The sequence below is a fragment of the Podarcis gaigeae genome, assembly GCF_964106915.1.
Source record: "Podarcis gaigeae genome assembly, chromosome: Z".
NCBI lineage: Eukaryota > Metazoa > Chordata > Lepidosauria > Squamata > Lacertidae > Podarcis > Podarcis gaigeae.
Genome location: NC_139691.1, coordinates 9,885,570 through 9,901,465, shown reverse-complemented (window position 1 = coordinate 9,901,465; position 15,896 = coordinate 9,885,570). Strand labels below are relative to the sequence as shown.

The following is a 15,896-nucleotide window of genomic DNA, read 5'->3' as shown; positions in this document are numbered from 1 at the left end:
ACCCGCATCCCCTAGGCTGGGGATATGCTGGTTCAAATGCCCATTCACAGCAGGAATTAAGCTTGCTAGGGTGCTTTGGGACCTGTTATGCAAGCCTAATCTACCTCACAGGGTTATTGTGACAATAAAATGCAGTTGGCTAGGGGCAGGTGGACAACAGCGACCCTATACCCTAATCCTGAGGGCCAGTGTGGTGTAGTGGTTAAGAGCGGTGGACTCGTAATCTGGTGAACCGGGTTTGCTTCTCCGCTCCTCCACATGCAGCTGCTGGGTGACCTTGGGCTAGTCACACTTCTTTGAAGTCTCTCAGCCCTACTCACCTCACAGAGTGTTTGTTGTGGGGGAGGAAGGGAAAGGAGAATGTTAGCCGCTTTGAGACTCCTTAGGGGAGTGATAAAGCGGGATATCAAATCCAAACTCCTTCTTCCTGAGCTCTTTTGCAGAGATGGAAGCATAGCAGCAGCAGCAACAGATGCCAATGTATGTGGCTTTTTAATGTGTTTTTTGATATCTGATATGTTTTAGGCACACACACGACACACCCCATAGGGAACTGCATAGTTCAATGGGTGGAGCAAATGGTCTGCATTCAGACGACCCCAGGGTCACTCTCCAGGAGGGGCTGGGATAACACTTCTGCCAGTCAGCAAGTCAATACTCGGCTAGATGGACTAGGACTCAGAATAAAGCAACTTCCTTGGTTCCTTTGTTTTGCCCACAGAAAGTGTAAGACCCAAAATCCCATTTGGATCCTACAATAACTTACAGAAGGAAATACTCCTTGTTCCTTCCCATGGGCATCCAAAAAGTATAAAACAATGCAGCTGCATAAGGGCATGAATAATTCCCAAAATATTATTACAAACGAGCCTCTTAAATATGTAAAAGTATGCGTTCAATGAGAGGCGTGAACTTGCTTTTGCTGGGTTATCTCATTTATACCAGGTCTAACTTGAGACAAACAAACTCTCATCTCCTCAACACAAACAAACCTTTCTGTTTTCTGATCCTTAATATTTGTCAGAATTGAAAATCCCTGTTCCCAACAATGCATCATGGAGAACTATAGAAGAATAGCCAATGCTCTTGGAAAGAGGCATGGGTACTGCTTCCATACTACATGGGAATCTTTAATGTTTCTTTGATTGTCCCTGAATCTTCCTGCCACACTTACCATCCTCTCCTTCCACACCAGTGTGGGGCACTGCACCCTTAAAAACCACTATAAGTTTATAGTATAGAGAAACTTCCAGCTCTGAATGGCTGGAATGTAGTCTATTGTAGAAAGGGAAGAGGCACATTCATTGGCCTGCCCACTTTTGCCCTTGACCCTGCCCATCCATGGGCATATGGCCCCTGGAAGGTAGCTCACAAATGAATTTGGCCCTCGGACTGAAAAAAGCCCCCACCCCCAATGCACAGGATACTGACTAGAGGGACCGATGGTGTGGCTCAGTACTAAGGTGCCCCCAACCCCCCCCCCCGCAGGAGACTGGGCGAGATAGGATGGCAGACTTTACTTCTGTTAACTGGTTAATTCTGTGGTTTTCTGAAGCTGTGCAGGGGTGATGATTGAGAGATTCAGCAGGTATCTTTTGCACTGGACTGGCGATAGACTGCCTCCGAGCCGGGAGGCTCTATCCTCAGCTCTTCTGTCTGGAAGATAAACCTGCACAGCGTCTTATGAATGCGGCTGATCCTGATGAGACCCAAACATAGACCCAACTTCCAAGATAAACCCATCATCTCATCTCGCGGGGATGAAATCCAAACGCGTAAATAGCGGCGGCGCGGGGTTAGTGTTTCCTTGACTGGCTGCCTCTGAAGCTGAATGCCAGGATTAAGGAAGGCAGGAGGAGAGGAGGCGGGGCCACGGGATGGCCCTTTAAGGGGCCGGCCATGCGCAGGCCGTCCCCTGAGCAAGCAGGTAGAGAGCGAACGAGAGACGAGCTGCGCCTTCCGCAGTTTTGCCCGGAGAGGCGGAGAGAGCAGAGCGGAGCGTAAAAGCGCAGCAGGCATCAGCCGCCGCCGACCGTCGTCCCGAAGCAGGAAAAAAAGAGGAGCCCGTAGCGACAGCAAGAGCGCAAGGCCTCCATCGTCCGACCCCTTCCAGCTCCGGCTCGGCTATGGGGAAGATCCAGCTCTTCGAGATCCGCCTGGGCGACAGCCGCGTCGTCTACAGCCCCGGCGAGCCTCTGACTGGCACGGTCACCGTCCGCCTGGCTGGAGCGCTCCAGTACCGCGGTGAGCGAGCAAGTAGGGAGGGAGCGGGAAGGGAGGGGGACTCCGTTTCCCACGTCCGTTCCACTACCCTCTCCACGTCTTCCTATTCCCATTAACCCTCTGCGCGAAGCCTGCTTGCGAATAGGTGCAGGGGTGCACAGCTGTCGGGACACTTTTTTTGGGTGGTGGGACCTTTCCACTTGTCGTCCACCTTCTTTCACTCTCTAAGCCCCTTTGCAATTAGGCGCCGAGGCTCACAGTCGCACCGTGTAGCGCCAGGATTACTTTCTTCTTCCCACTTTATTTCGTGGGAGAGAAAGAGGAGTGGCTTTGATGTGCGCGCAGCGGGGGGAAGTTTAATTACGGTTGAGGAAAATATCCTCTGTCTATGCTCAGGGACTGTGTATTGTATCTTTGCCTGGTTTGAGCAGCGAGACTTGATTCTGGGGCGTTGAAGGAGGCCTTAATGTCAAATAAGCCACACCCCACAACTACCTGTCTGAAATGATAACTTTTTTCCTGTTGTCTGTGGCTCTGTCTCCCTCTGCCCCATGTCTTTGCTGCCATGTAGGTATATTTCTCTCTGTGTCTCTTCTGCAGGTCTATGGTGGTAAAAATCTTAACCCCATCCAGATCCACTGAAGTGGTGGGATGAATCTTAAAATACTTTAGGACCTACATTTTTATTATTGTAAGTTGTTTTAAACTGTTGTTGACATTTTGTTTTAGTGTTATAACCTGCTCTGGGACCCTAGGGTTAAAGGCAGGTAATAAATTAATAATAGTAATAGCCACACACAAGGAACCCCCCCCCCCCAATTGTCTGGCTAACTCTTCAGCATTCTTTCGGAAAGGAGTGCCCCAGAGGCTTAACTCCTGAGTGAGTGGTCAGGTCTGGTAAAACCGCTTTCTGTATGCTTTGCCTTGTGACATGATTGTGTTAGGAGCTTCTGAACATGTGGAGAGTGCTTCAAGTTCTTAGTGCTTGAGTAATCTTAAGCATCTGAGCTCAATGGGCTCATTGCTTCCAGATTTGGTGGAGTAGGAGAGTGACAGGCACCCCAGAACTCTCTTAGTAGAACTTAAGTGTGTTCAGCACAGTTAGGGAGTTTGTGTGAACTGGGGTGGGGAGTGGTCTTCTGGAAGGGAACAGTGTTCTGTTGGGTTTAAGGCGGGGTGGGCAGGAGACAACCTGTGGCTCTTCAGATGTCACTGAAGTCCAACTCCCACCAGTGCCAACCAGCATGGCTATTAGTAGAGGATTATGGGAGCTGTGGCTCAGCAACATCTGCAGTGCCACAGGTTTCCCCACATGTATAAGAAGCAACCCTGAGCATTCTGAAATATTGGTTGCAGGGGAGACAACTTTTTCTATATTCAGCTGAGCCAGAATGAATCAAATATACCAAAAGTCCAAGTTGCATCCATCCTTGTTGATGGTTGACTGAGGCCACAATCCTGTGCATGCTTACCTGAGAGTAAGCCCTACTGAGCATAAAACAACTTGTTGTAGACATGTATATCATTGCTCTATCTGTGGCATAAACTCCGGACAAACCTTTTTCTGCACGAGGAGAAAAAGGCTGGGTGAGATATATTATTACATTGACTTCTTGAATTTTATGGCTTCCCACCAACCTTGCATGGTAGGTGGGTGACTGGCCCATAGTGACTAGGTGAGTTTTGTTGAGTGAGGACTTGAACCCAAAGCTCCCTAGCTCTGATCCAATGCTCTTAGCCACTACCCCAGAGGTCGCCAATGTGCCCGCCAGATGTTGCTGAAGTGCAACTCAACCGTGACCATTGGCTGCACTTGACTGGGCCTGATGGGAGCTGGAAGTCTGGAAACATCTGGCAGGCACCAGTACACCACTAGCTATACCTGCACTATTAGCCGCATGAATAGCCTCTGGAGGCAGAGTGACTTGCTGTGCCCTTTGCGTGGATGCGCATAATGTGTGAAATGTATGTAGCATTGACATCTGGAAATTGGAACATATGGTGCACTTGGATAAGCAGGTTAGGCTTGGGTGTTGTGTGGCCAGGTGGTGGTTGGGGAAGGTGCAGAGCAGAGCTTTCCAAACTTTTCATGTTGGCGACGCACTTTTTAAGACATGCATCATTTCACGACACAGTAATTCAGTTTTACTAGCAAACCAGAGGTTAAACTAACCCCTTCCCAGCCCTTGAAGGGAGTGTGGGGAACGTTTGCGTGACACACCTACGCACTGCAGCCTGACACATTAATGTGTCGCGACACACGGTTTGGAAAGCTCTGGCACAGAGGAACCTGGATAAAACAGATGCCTACATTGGGAGTGGATTTGGAAGTAGATTTCCTTCAACTGTGCAGATCTGCAAGGTAGGGATTGAAGCTTCCAGTTTTCTTGTTTTCAACCTGTCCCAATGAGATATAATGCCATGATATTCATCAGCAGGTAGGGAAACTTCTTCCAGCCTGAGGTCCGCATTCCTTTCCTAGGCAGTGTTCCAAGGGTTGCATGACAATGGCGGGCACAACCAGAACCCAAAAGTAAACGGAACAATGGCTTGTACAGTAGGATATAGTACACCAAAACCAAGATCAAGTTCAGTCTATAATTTTTATTATGATGACCCACCCTTTAGCAGCAGGTCCCAGGGCAGGTTACAATAAGTTAAAATTCAGCATTAAAAGCAGTGAAAACAGACTGCAGTCACAGGAATGGAGTGAGCCTTGAAGTCACATAGTTCAGGTTTGCGTATACGCACAACCCTCCATTCTTCAGTCACACAGAAGCACTCAAGGAGGACACAAAGTGGGAGTGGAAAGGGGTGTGGTCTGAGAAGAGGGGTGTGGCTTGCAGAGGAGTGGCCTAGGAAGAGACCCAAGGGCCACATCTGGTACTGGCCCCCTTCCTGATACTTGTAGTGCAATTCTTGAGCGCTCAAAGTGATTTTCTTATATCTCCAGTTGTTCTCACAGTAGCCCTCTCAGGTAGGCTGATGATATTAACCACATAGTGCACCTTGTGTAGGTTGGACTTGAGTTGTTATTATGTTGTTATTATTTATTAAGCTTATATACCACCCTCTACCCATGCTTCACAAGATAAAATCACAATATAAAAACGCAAAATGCATAATCAAAATAAGGCAGCTCAGTGAAGTCCCTGTTGGAGGTGAGGTTCCAATGGGGAGGGGTACTTCTTCATCATACACAGCAAATACTTCCACATGCTTACTGGGGGAGTAAGTCCCCCTGGGGCTTAGTAAATTGACTTGGTATAGCTCAACCTCAGCATGTTTACTCACAAGTAAGCCCCTCTAAGTTCAGTGGGAATTCCTAGCAGGTGTACTTCAGGCTGCAACCCTAATATCTCTTGGCCACCTTTGTTAGAACTTTTATTGCAAAATATAACCTATATTTCTTCTGAGTATGCCTAGTATCTGAAATGGTAAGTATCATTGCAATGGCCCTGCAAAGAAGTAGGATAGACTGAGAGGTGGTGATTTGCCCAAGGCCACCCACTGAACTTCAAAGCTGAGTGGGCATTTGGACCTGGTGTGACACTCTAACCGGAATGGCCCATGGTCAGAGAGGATGAGAATTTTAGTGCAAGAGCCAGCTGTGCTGTGGTCTGTTGTCAGAGACCTGTTGCTATTTCTGCAGCAAGGTCCCTGCTTCCAGCATTCTAGAGCCGCTCTATCAGCATGAAAGGGGGGCTTTTTAGCCACTGTGTACTCCAAATAAGGATGCAGGTGGCCCTGGGATGCAGGTAGTGCTGAGGTCTAAACCACATAGCCTAGGGCTTGCCTATCAGAAGGTCAGCGGTTCGAATCCCCGCGATGGGGTGAGCTCCCGTTGCTCAGTCCCTGCTCCTGCCAACCTAGCAGTTTGAAAGCACATCAAAGTGCAAGTAGATAAATAGGTACCACTCTGGCAGGAAGGTAAATGGCGTTTCCGTGCGCTGCTCTAGTTCGCCAAAAGCAGCTTAGTCATGCTGGCCACATGTCCCGGAAGCTGTACACTGGCTTCCTAGGCCAGTAAAGCGAGATGAGTGCCGCAACCCCAGAGTCGTCAGCGACTGGACCTAACAGTCAGGGGTCCCTTTACCCCTTACTCCAAATCTAAGTATTTAGGATTACTGAAAACACAAGGAGCTCCATTTTCAAGAGCATGGCATGCAAGCTCTTTTAGGTACAATGAAACTCCACAGGAATCACAGTTCAAGTCATTCTGAAAGAAGATATTGGATTACATGCCTACTGCCCCAGGAAATTATTTTCTATGAAACATTCCAAAATTACACCAAGCTTAACTCTGCATTGTCATGCAAGGCACTGTCAAGAATACTGCCCTATGCCAATCATAGTGTACATAGTGTATTTAGAAATGTATAAGGCGCTGGGGGTATAAACCCCACACTATGTTTTGGGCAACCAGAAACCAGACACTTGCAGAGCTAGGATAGTGTTTTCCCTTAGATGTCCCAGTGTTGTCTCTAGGTCAACACTAATTTCTTTCCAGGGTAGGGAACCTTTTCCAGCCTGGGTTCCCTTCTGGGAAAGCTTCCAAAGGTCAGTAGTGGGTGGGGTCAGAGGTAAAAGTGGGTGGAGCAACTAATGTAAATCATTTAACGCACAGTAGCCAAAATTCTACACTCACTTGCATACCCTTCTCCATCCTTCATCCAGACAAGGAAGAGGCATGATAAGAATTCGGGGACATACAGTGGACGCTCGGGTTGCGAAAGTGATCCATGCAGGAGGCACATTTTCAACCCGCAGCATTCGCAACTCCCAGCGTCGCATCTGCGCACGTGCAGGTCGTGACTCGGTGCTTCTGCACATGCGCAAAGCATGATTTAGTGCTTCTGCACATGTGCAAGCGCCAAAACCCAGAAGTAACCTGTTCTGGTACTTCTGGGTTTGGCGCGATGCGCAATCTGAAGTGTCTGTAACCCAAGGTATGACTGTATTCCAGCCAGGCAAAAACACTGAAGAAAAGGGATGAGGCATGTGACCTAGGGAAAGTTCTGAGGACCAGATAGAGAGGTATAGAGGACCACAATGGGATTCTGGGTCTCTCTGTTCCTTATCCCTAATGGTTCTTGGGTCTGAAAAGGTTGAAGACTCCTGCAGGATACATTCTTGGTTGTGTCTTTGTAGGATAGGATGCTGTTCAAAGCTACGGGACAAGGATAACTGTGACTTTAAAGATGAATGGGAACCCTTTACAAAGTATTTGAAGACGCAACAAAGAGAACTGGACTCCTTGGCAGGTTTTGAATAAACATTCACAAACTTTTTATTGATAATAATCAGCTAAATAGTTTGAGGATCTATACAACTTTGTAACATGCAGAAAACAGCATTTTTAGAGAAATCAAAGACTGGAACTGAGGGAAACCAGGGGGTGGGGGCAGGTGGGTTCTGTGGGGGGAGGGAGGAAAAAGGGGGGATAAGGATGATATGTTTCTGGATAATATGTTTTGTTTTAATTTTGAATAATTATTTCTTTTTTAAAAAAAGGATGTTGTTCAAAGCTTAGGGTGCATCCCTCCTCTTCCTTACTTTTAAGTGTGTTTTGGGGTCACCCCAGATTTAATAGCATAGAACTAACAAACACGTTCTGCCTGAAGATCGTTCTTCTGCGTTGCACATGGGACAGGTCCTCAATCATGGAGGTGTATTGGCTATGGGATAGTTAGGTCATACAAGCATCAACTTTTAAAAATGTATTCTTGTTATTTCTGAAATACATGCAACAGGCAAACATAGACAACAGCAATCATACTATGGCTGATCCCTAAATCGGGATGCATGGATAAAATAACAGTCTTGAAAGGTATCAGACATGTATATTCATTTCTTAAAGAATTCAGTCCATAAGGTGACTTGAAGGCAATTCTCTATAGTTAACAGATAAAACAGTGCTATTATATATATAGCAAAAAACCAAAACCACCATATCCTCTTGAGTTTTCCTATAAACAAGTGGAAAATCTGTGGCTCATCAGGTGCACAAGAATATTAAGATTTGATTGGTAATTTTGCTGATAATTTTATAGTTTATATTCCTTTTGTAAATTGATTTGAGATATTATTTATTTATTTATTTATTCATTTATTTATTTTTACAACCAAGTGGCATATAATTGTATGAAACAAACAAACCAAAAATCCACATTGCTGGGGGAATACCTTGAGTTTTCCAGAACTCTTCATCAGGTGTGATCAAGGTTGGGGAGCCTCAGTTCCCGGGGCCAATTGTGGCATTTCCAAACCTTTCTGTTTGGCCCTGGGATGCACCCCAGGGCATCATCATCATCATCATACCCCACCCAACTGATTCAGTTGCCCCAGCCACTCTTGGGGGCTGTGGAGATGCCTTATGCTTTTCTGGAAGGAGGATGGTGAAAGTATATATTTAGCTGGTGGGGAAGCCATCACTGTCTGCATCTTGGGTTAAGAACATAAAAATAGTCCGGATGGATCAGGTCAAAGGTCCACTTAGTTCAGCCACCTGTTCTCACAGTGGCCAACCAGATGCCCCAATGGGAAGCCTGCAAGCCACACCTGAGGGAAACAGCAACGTGATTCCCTGCAACTGGCATTTAGAGGTATATACCGTATTTACCAGGGGAACGCGGGTGGTGCTGTGGTCTAAACCACTAAGCCTCTTGGGCTTGCTGATCAGAAGGTCAGCAGTTCAAATCCCGGCGACGGGGTGAGCTCCCGTTGCTCAGTCCCTGCTCCTGCCAACCTAGCAGTTCGAAATCACGTCAAAGTGCAAGTAGATAAATAGGTACCGCTCCGGCGGGAAGGTAAACGGCATTTCCAGGCACTGCTCTGGTATCAGTGTTCCGTTGTGCCAGAAGCGGCTTAGTCATGCTGGCCACTTGACTTGGAAAAATGGTCTTCGGACAAACGCCAGCTCCCTCGGCCTGTAAAGCGAGATGAGCGCCGCAACCCCAGAGTCGTCTATGACTGCACTTAACCGTCAGTGGTCTTTTACCTGTACCTTTTTACCATATTTACACAAATCTAATGCACTATTGAATCTAATGCACACCTCAGTTTTCAAAGCCTTGAAACCAAAAAAATATTTGCTGGCGAATGTAAATGCGTCCTCAAATCTAATGCACACCCTAATTTTCACGACATAATTTGGCCAAAAAAGGTGTGCATTACATTTGAGTAAATATGGTATACTGCCTCCTGTACAGGAATTGGTCCACAGCCATCAGGAATAGTAGCCATTATCCTCCTCCATGGGTTTGTGTAACCCCCCCCACCCCCAATCCTTTGCTAAAGCCATCTTAAGTTGATGGCAATCACCTACATTCTGTGGCAGCAAATTTCCAGTGTATAATTCTGTGTTGTGTGAAATATTTCCTTTTGTTTGCCCTGGATCTTCCAATATTCAACTTCATTGGATTAGTGCAGGTTCTAATACAATGAAAAAGGTAGGGGGAGAAATGTAACTCTGTCCAGTTTTATGTACCTCTCCTTACTACCTTTGTCTCCTTACTACCTTTTTATACAGACTAAAAAAGCCCCAACTGTTCCTCGATTGGGAGTTCCTCTCACCCAGTGATTATCTTGGCTGCCCTTTTCTGAATCTTTTTTTCCAGCCTTACAATGTCCTCCTTGAGATTCAGTGACCACAGCTGTACACAGGATTCAAAGTGTGGTTGCACCATAGATTTGTATGATGGTGTTACAATATTAGCAGTTCCTTTTCAATCCTAACGATCCCTTACATCGAAATTGTCTTTTCAGCAGTGGCAGTACACAGGACCAGCATTTCTGCCAAGCCACCCACCGTAATGCCATAGCCCCAATATATTTCCTGGTGAGTCACACTGCCCTTTGCAGACCCTATCAGTGTATATTTGAAACTGGGGTGTATTCCCCCCCCCCCCCAGCATTGCTCCATGCTTCCTGACATTGCATTGCATTTACCTCTTAATGCCCATTCACCCAGTCTGGAGAGATCCTTTTGGAGCTCAACACCAGGACAGTTACATATATGTTGGAAAGCACAGGTCTCAATACTGATGCCTTACCCCACTTCTTAACATCCCTTCTTTCTAGGCACCATTAACCATGCTGGTTGGGAACTGGGAGTCAGATAAAATAGAGGGGCCCTTGATATGGCCGGCTGTAATGACAGATAAGCCTTTCTCAGTAGTCACACTCAAAGTAGAATTTATTTCCCTTTTGAGTTTGGATGGCTTCCTCTTTAACTGCCTTCCAAAGGCTAGTGAAGGCAGTATTAGTAGTAGATTTTGCCCAGCCGGGCATATCACCATCTTTTTATCTTAGAGTTTTGTTTGTAATCAGTTTTGCCTACTCGTGTTCTGTATTGTATGGTTTTAAAAAATACGTGTGTGTGTGTATATATACGTGTTTGCTTTTATAATGATGCTGTGAGTTTAACTGTTATAAGCTACCCTAAGTGATGCATCTGCATTAACAGGGTAAAATTTTACATAGATACACATATATTGCATTTATATCCCACTTTTCCTCCAATGAGCTCAAGGTGGCATACATGATTCATCACAACCCTGGGGGGGGGGGGTAGGTTAGGCTGAGAGACAGCCACTCACAAGAGGTTACCCAGTGATCTTCAGCATGGCTGAGTGGTGATTTGAACCCTGGTCTCCCAGTTCCCAGCAGGGGCCTGTAACCACCATACCACTGGCTAATAAATAGGTAAATACCCTTGGGGTGTTTCCGTACCACAAATCTACATGAGTTGTTCTGCCTGGCTTTGCATCTGGCCCACCCACAATTGGCATATGGCTCCTGAAAGGTTTCCTAGAAGGGCATGTTGCCACAGACCGAAAAAAGTTCCCCATGCTCTTGATTTGGAGCAATATGAATGGGCTTCTGAGTTCTCAACTGGCTAACGAGAACCAAGGAACCTTTATAAAGCAGGCTGCCAACTGAGGCAGGGAGCCAGGACCACCCTCCTCTCCTACACAGGGATGGCCTTGGACAAATGCAGATGCCTTGAAGTTGGGAAGGGACTGTTGATTCAGCAGCTCCTGGAACATCTTGGTCTTTTCTCTGGCTGGGGGCTGCAAAAACAAGGGAGCGGGCTGGCTTGCCTCTTTCAGCATGCTATGTTCTGTTTCTCTCTCTAGGATCAGAGCTGTGAATATTAACACTTTGGGTGGTGTGGTGGTGAGAGAAATTCTCTTGGGTAGGCTTGGTGAGAAATCGCCAAAGCAGGCAAGAGAAGCCCTCACCTCATACCCTGGCTTCAGATTTTTGCATTCAGTTTGCATTTCTGCCCTGCTTTGTAGCGTAGACAGAGATGGCAGGCTAGGCCTGAGGTCATGCATGGGTGTCACAGCGCAGGGGGCTGAACCCCTGTCCCAACCCAGCATGGTTCACTCCTCTTGTCGCAGCAGCTAAGGCAGTGTCTGGTTGGCTAGGGTGAGGTTTGCCAAGTTGCCTTGGTGGTGGTGTGTGTGTATATATGAAGGTGTTTTGGAAAGAACACCCAAACAACTGCCAACTTTTTGGGAGTCGGAATGCTGGAATTGCTTTTATAAATAGCTTTTTAACGCTGCCTGTGGCAATTATTCTGGAGTAAGAGCTAGCAAAGGGACACGGGTGGCACTGTGGGTTAAACATCAGAGCCCAGGGCTTGCTGATCAGAAGGTCGGTGGTTCGAATCCCTGCGACGGGGTGAGCTCCAGTTTCTCTATCCCTGCTCCTGCCAACCTAGCAGTTCGAAAGCACACCAGTGCAAATAGATAAATAGGTACCACTCTGGCAGGAAGGTAAACGGCGCTTCCGTGCGCTGCTCTGGTTCGCCAGAAGCGGCTTAGTCATGCTGGCCACATGACCCGGAAGTTGTACACCGGCTCCCTCAGCCAATAAAGCAAGATGAGCGCCGCAACCCCAGAGTCGGTCATGACTGGACCTAATGGTCAGGGGTCCCTTTACCTTTACCTTTAAAAGCTAGCAAGAAATTGGTAGCAGGTTCCAATTTTAATACCTCACCTCTTCTCCCCATGATCCCTTGAGCTGGAACAAAGGCCTTATGTCAAGTCAGACGACTGGCCCCTCTAGGTCCCTCTATACCAGGGGTCTGCAACCTTTAAGACAAAAAGAGCCACTTGAACCCGTTTCCGAATAATAAAAAAAACTGGGAGCCACAAAACTCATCATTATTAAAATAACTTTTTAAAAACTTTTTTATTATTTCTTTGTTTGACCCCTCAGAATTACTCCTCCTCATAGAAATAAACGTTAAATTAACATGTTACCTTTTTTGTGTGTGTGTTCTTCACTCCCTTTCAAAACAGTGACCAGCGTACATGCCCCTTACAATGTAGCGGGCAGGCAGGAAGGTGATGTTGGGACGGTGCGTGACTAACGCACGCACCGCCCCCATGCGACGTCACAGCCAGTACAGCGCCCGCCACAGTGGGGAGTGTTGGGGTGCACAATGCGCCTCCTCCCCTCGCTAGTATCCGCCCCGGAGCCACGGCAAAGGTGTAAAAGAGCCACATGCGGCTCTGGAGCCGCGGGTTGCAGACCCCTGCTCTATACTGACTGCCATCAGCTTTCCAGGATTTCAGACAAGAGGTTTCTCCCCACCCTATCTGGAGATCCCAGGGATGCCGGGGGGGGGGGGAATGAGTGTTTAGACCCCTGGGCTCTCACTTGTGGGTTGCCGCAGGGTTCTGTCCTCTCCCCCATGCTTTTCAACATCTACATGAAGCCGCTGGGGGGTTTGGACTGGGTGTCCATCAGTACGCAGATGATACCCAGCTCTACCTCTCTTTCAAATCAGAACCAGTGAAAGTCCTGTGTGAGTGTCTGGAGGCGGTTGGAGGATGGATGGCGGCTAATGGATTGATGTTGAATCCTGACAAGACAGAAGTACTGTTCTTGGGGGACAGGGGGCGGGCTGGTGTGGAGGACTCCCTGGTCCTGAATGGGATAACTGTGCCCCTGAAAGACCAGGTACGCAGCCTGGGAGTCATTTTGGACTCGCAGTTGTTCATGGAGGTGCAGGTCAATTCTGTGTCCAGGGCAGCTGTTTATCAGCTCCATCTGGTACATAGGCTGAGACCCTACCTGCCCGCAGACTGTCTCGCCAGAGTGGTGTATGTTCTAGTTATCTCCTGCTTGGGCTACTTCAATGTGCTCTGTGTGGGGCTACCTTTCAAGATGACCCAGAAACTGCAACTAATCCAGAATGCGGCAGCTAGACTGGTGACTGGGGGTGGCCGCCGAGACCACATAACACTGGTCTTGAAAGACCTACACTGGCTCCCAGTATGTTTCCGAGCACAATTCAAAGTGTTGGTGCTGACCTTTAAAGCCCTAAACGGCCTCGGCCCAGTATATCTGAAGGAGCGTCTCCATCCCCATCGTTCTGCCCGGACAATGAGGTCCGGCTCCGAGGGCCTTCTGGCGGTTCCCTCATTGCAGGAAGCAAAGCTACAGGGAACCAGGCAGAGGGCCTTCTCTGTAGTGGCACCCACCCTGTGGAACGCCCTCCCATCAGATGTCAAAGAGATAAAGAACTACCTGACATTTAGAAGACATCTGAAGGCAGCCCTGTTCGGGGAAGTTTTTAATGTGTGACATTTTAATGTATTTTTAATCTTTGTTGGAAGCCGCCCAGAGTGGCTGGGGAAACCCAGACAGATGGGCAGGGTACAAATAATAAATTATTATATTATTATTATATTGAACCTGGGATCTTCTCGATGCAAAGCAGATGATTTGTTACTGAGCTGCAGTTTAGGAAGGTTGTTGGCAAACTGGAAGGTGTGCAAGATGATAAAAAATCTGGAAACCAAGCCTTATGAGGAAAAGTTGAAGGAGCTGCGTATGTTTTGCCTGGAAAAGGGAGAGACAGAGGAATTATGATAGCCGTCTTCCAATGTCCCAAGGGCTTTCACATGGAAGATGGAGCAAGCTTGTTTTCTCCTGCTCTGGAGGGTAGGACTCAAACCAGTGGCATCAAGTTACAAGAAAAGAGATTCCAACTAAACATCAGGAAAAGCTTTCTGATAGTAAGAGCTGTTCGGCAGTGGAGGGTCTTCCTCAGGAGGTTGTGGACTCTCCTTCCTTGGAGGTTTTTAAGCAGAGGTTGGATGGTCGTCTGTCATGGATGCTTTAGCTGAGATTCCTGCACTGCAGGGGGTTGGACTAAATATTCCTCAGGGTCCCTTCCAACTCTACAATTCTATGATTCTAAGACTTTTGCTGCAGAAAGGTTTGTGGTTCTCTGCGCCTAACCCCAAAAGAAATCAATGGCTAGGACATTTGGGTAGTCGGTGGAGAATTAGTTTGATGTCCCAGGATGTGGAAACTTGTTGAAAACTGCATTTAAATGGGGGGGGGGGCAGCACTCAAACCTATGACTTGCTCCACGTGCATTCTAAAGTAATGTTGTACCACATGCTCTATTCCTGATTGTGTGGGTCCGCTTGGTTGTGCATCATCTGAACACGGTGCTAAGCTGATGGGGCAGCAACACTTAAACATTCTGACGGTGGGGGAGGAATTTGTGATGACTTCACTCATGTTTACCATTGGTGACTCATGAACATGCATGATGTGTGAATTGGACCTTGGAACCTGTGGCAGAAGAGTGACTCAGCTGCACCAAAGTTTCCAAAGGTGCTTACAGGTGTGGACGTTGAACAGTGTCCCAATTATTGCTGCTCTCCTTTAAGCTGTGAGTGGAATAGCTACTCTAGTTCCATATTTCTTTAATTCAAATAACAGCCTTCCCCTCATTAATTTTACTGGACAAGTCAACAGCTATTGCTAATTCACGTTCAGTTACACCTATATTTTCAGTTTGACTTGTGTTATGTTGTGTACCAGCATTCTCTGGTACTAACAACCAGTCCTTTTTTTCTGGGGGTTCTCGAGGGTATGTAGTACCAGCACCTCCCCCCCCCCATGTTACAAGTGCCACACTTACTGTAACAACTTCATGGTACCAGCACCTTTTTCCCCTTAAAACAAAAACAAAAATACCACTGCCAACAATGGTACCCAACTAATGATTCCCCACCCCCACCCCCAGCTGCACTATACATTTAAATCACTGAACAGGTGAATATGCTCGTGATGTCTTGCAGAAAAAAGGGAGCCTGGCAATTCTGTGTTGAGTACCCAGTGTAGAAGTAAACCTAGATTGTGGGTGGAGAACCTCAGTCCCAAGGGCAAAATGCAGCCCTCAAGGCCTCTCTGTTTGGTCCTTGGAACTCACACCTCACCAACCTGGCTTTGCAACCTGAGAGCTCTTTTGCCTGTCTGGAATGTGTCCTTGAATGCTGTGCTTGCTTGCCTGGGTGGAGATAAAGAGGTGTGTGTGCATGCATTTGCATAGAAAGTAGCCGACTGTACAAAGGTGAAATTTACATCCCTTGCTCAACCCATTTTTATCTCTGACCCCACCCGCCCTCAGGCACTGAAAAAAAGACTTGAAAAGGTTCTCCAAATCACCAGTCATCACAATTGGGGCAGGATAAGAAACTGCACTCCAGCCTAGCTACATGAACAGGCCTATGAGTGTGTACAAAACGGTTTCCTTCAGACTTGCAAGATAATCATGGGTGGCTGGGGAGCTTGATCTGTCCTGGTGCTAGGAACTGATAATAGGAGTAGATGGGTGTGTGTGGCGGGGGTGTGTG

At 47.3% G+C, this 15,896-nt stretch overlaps 1 protein-coding gene across 2 annotated transcripts in view; it reads left to right on the top strand.

Annotated features, from left to right (window-relative positions):
- Window positions 1-1,826: 1,826 nt before the first annotated feature.
- Window positions 1,827-15,896, top strand: part of ARRDC1 (arrestin domain containing 1) — a 53,271-nt gene continuing 39,201 nt past the window's right edge. Inside the window, exon 1 of one of the 2 annotated variants that reach the window (XM_083721837.1) lies at window positions 1,827-2,244. In XM_083721837.1, coding sequence (XP_083577963.1) covers window positions 2,127-2,244 — 118 coding nt within the window. In that variant the 5' untranslated portion in view covers window positions 1,827-2,126. The remainder of the gene's footprint in view (window positions 2,245-15,896) is intronic. The other variant, XM_083721836.1, reaches the window with a different exon arrangement.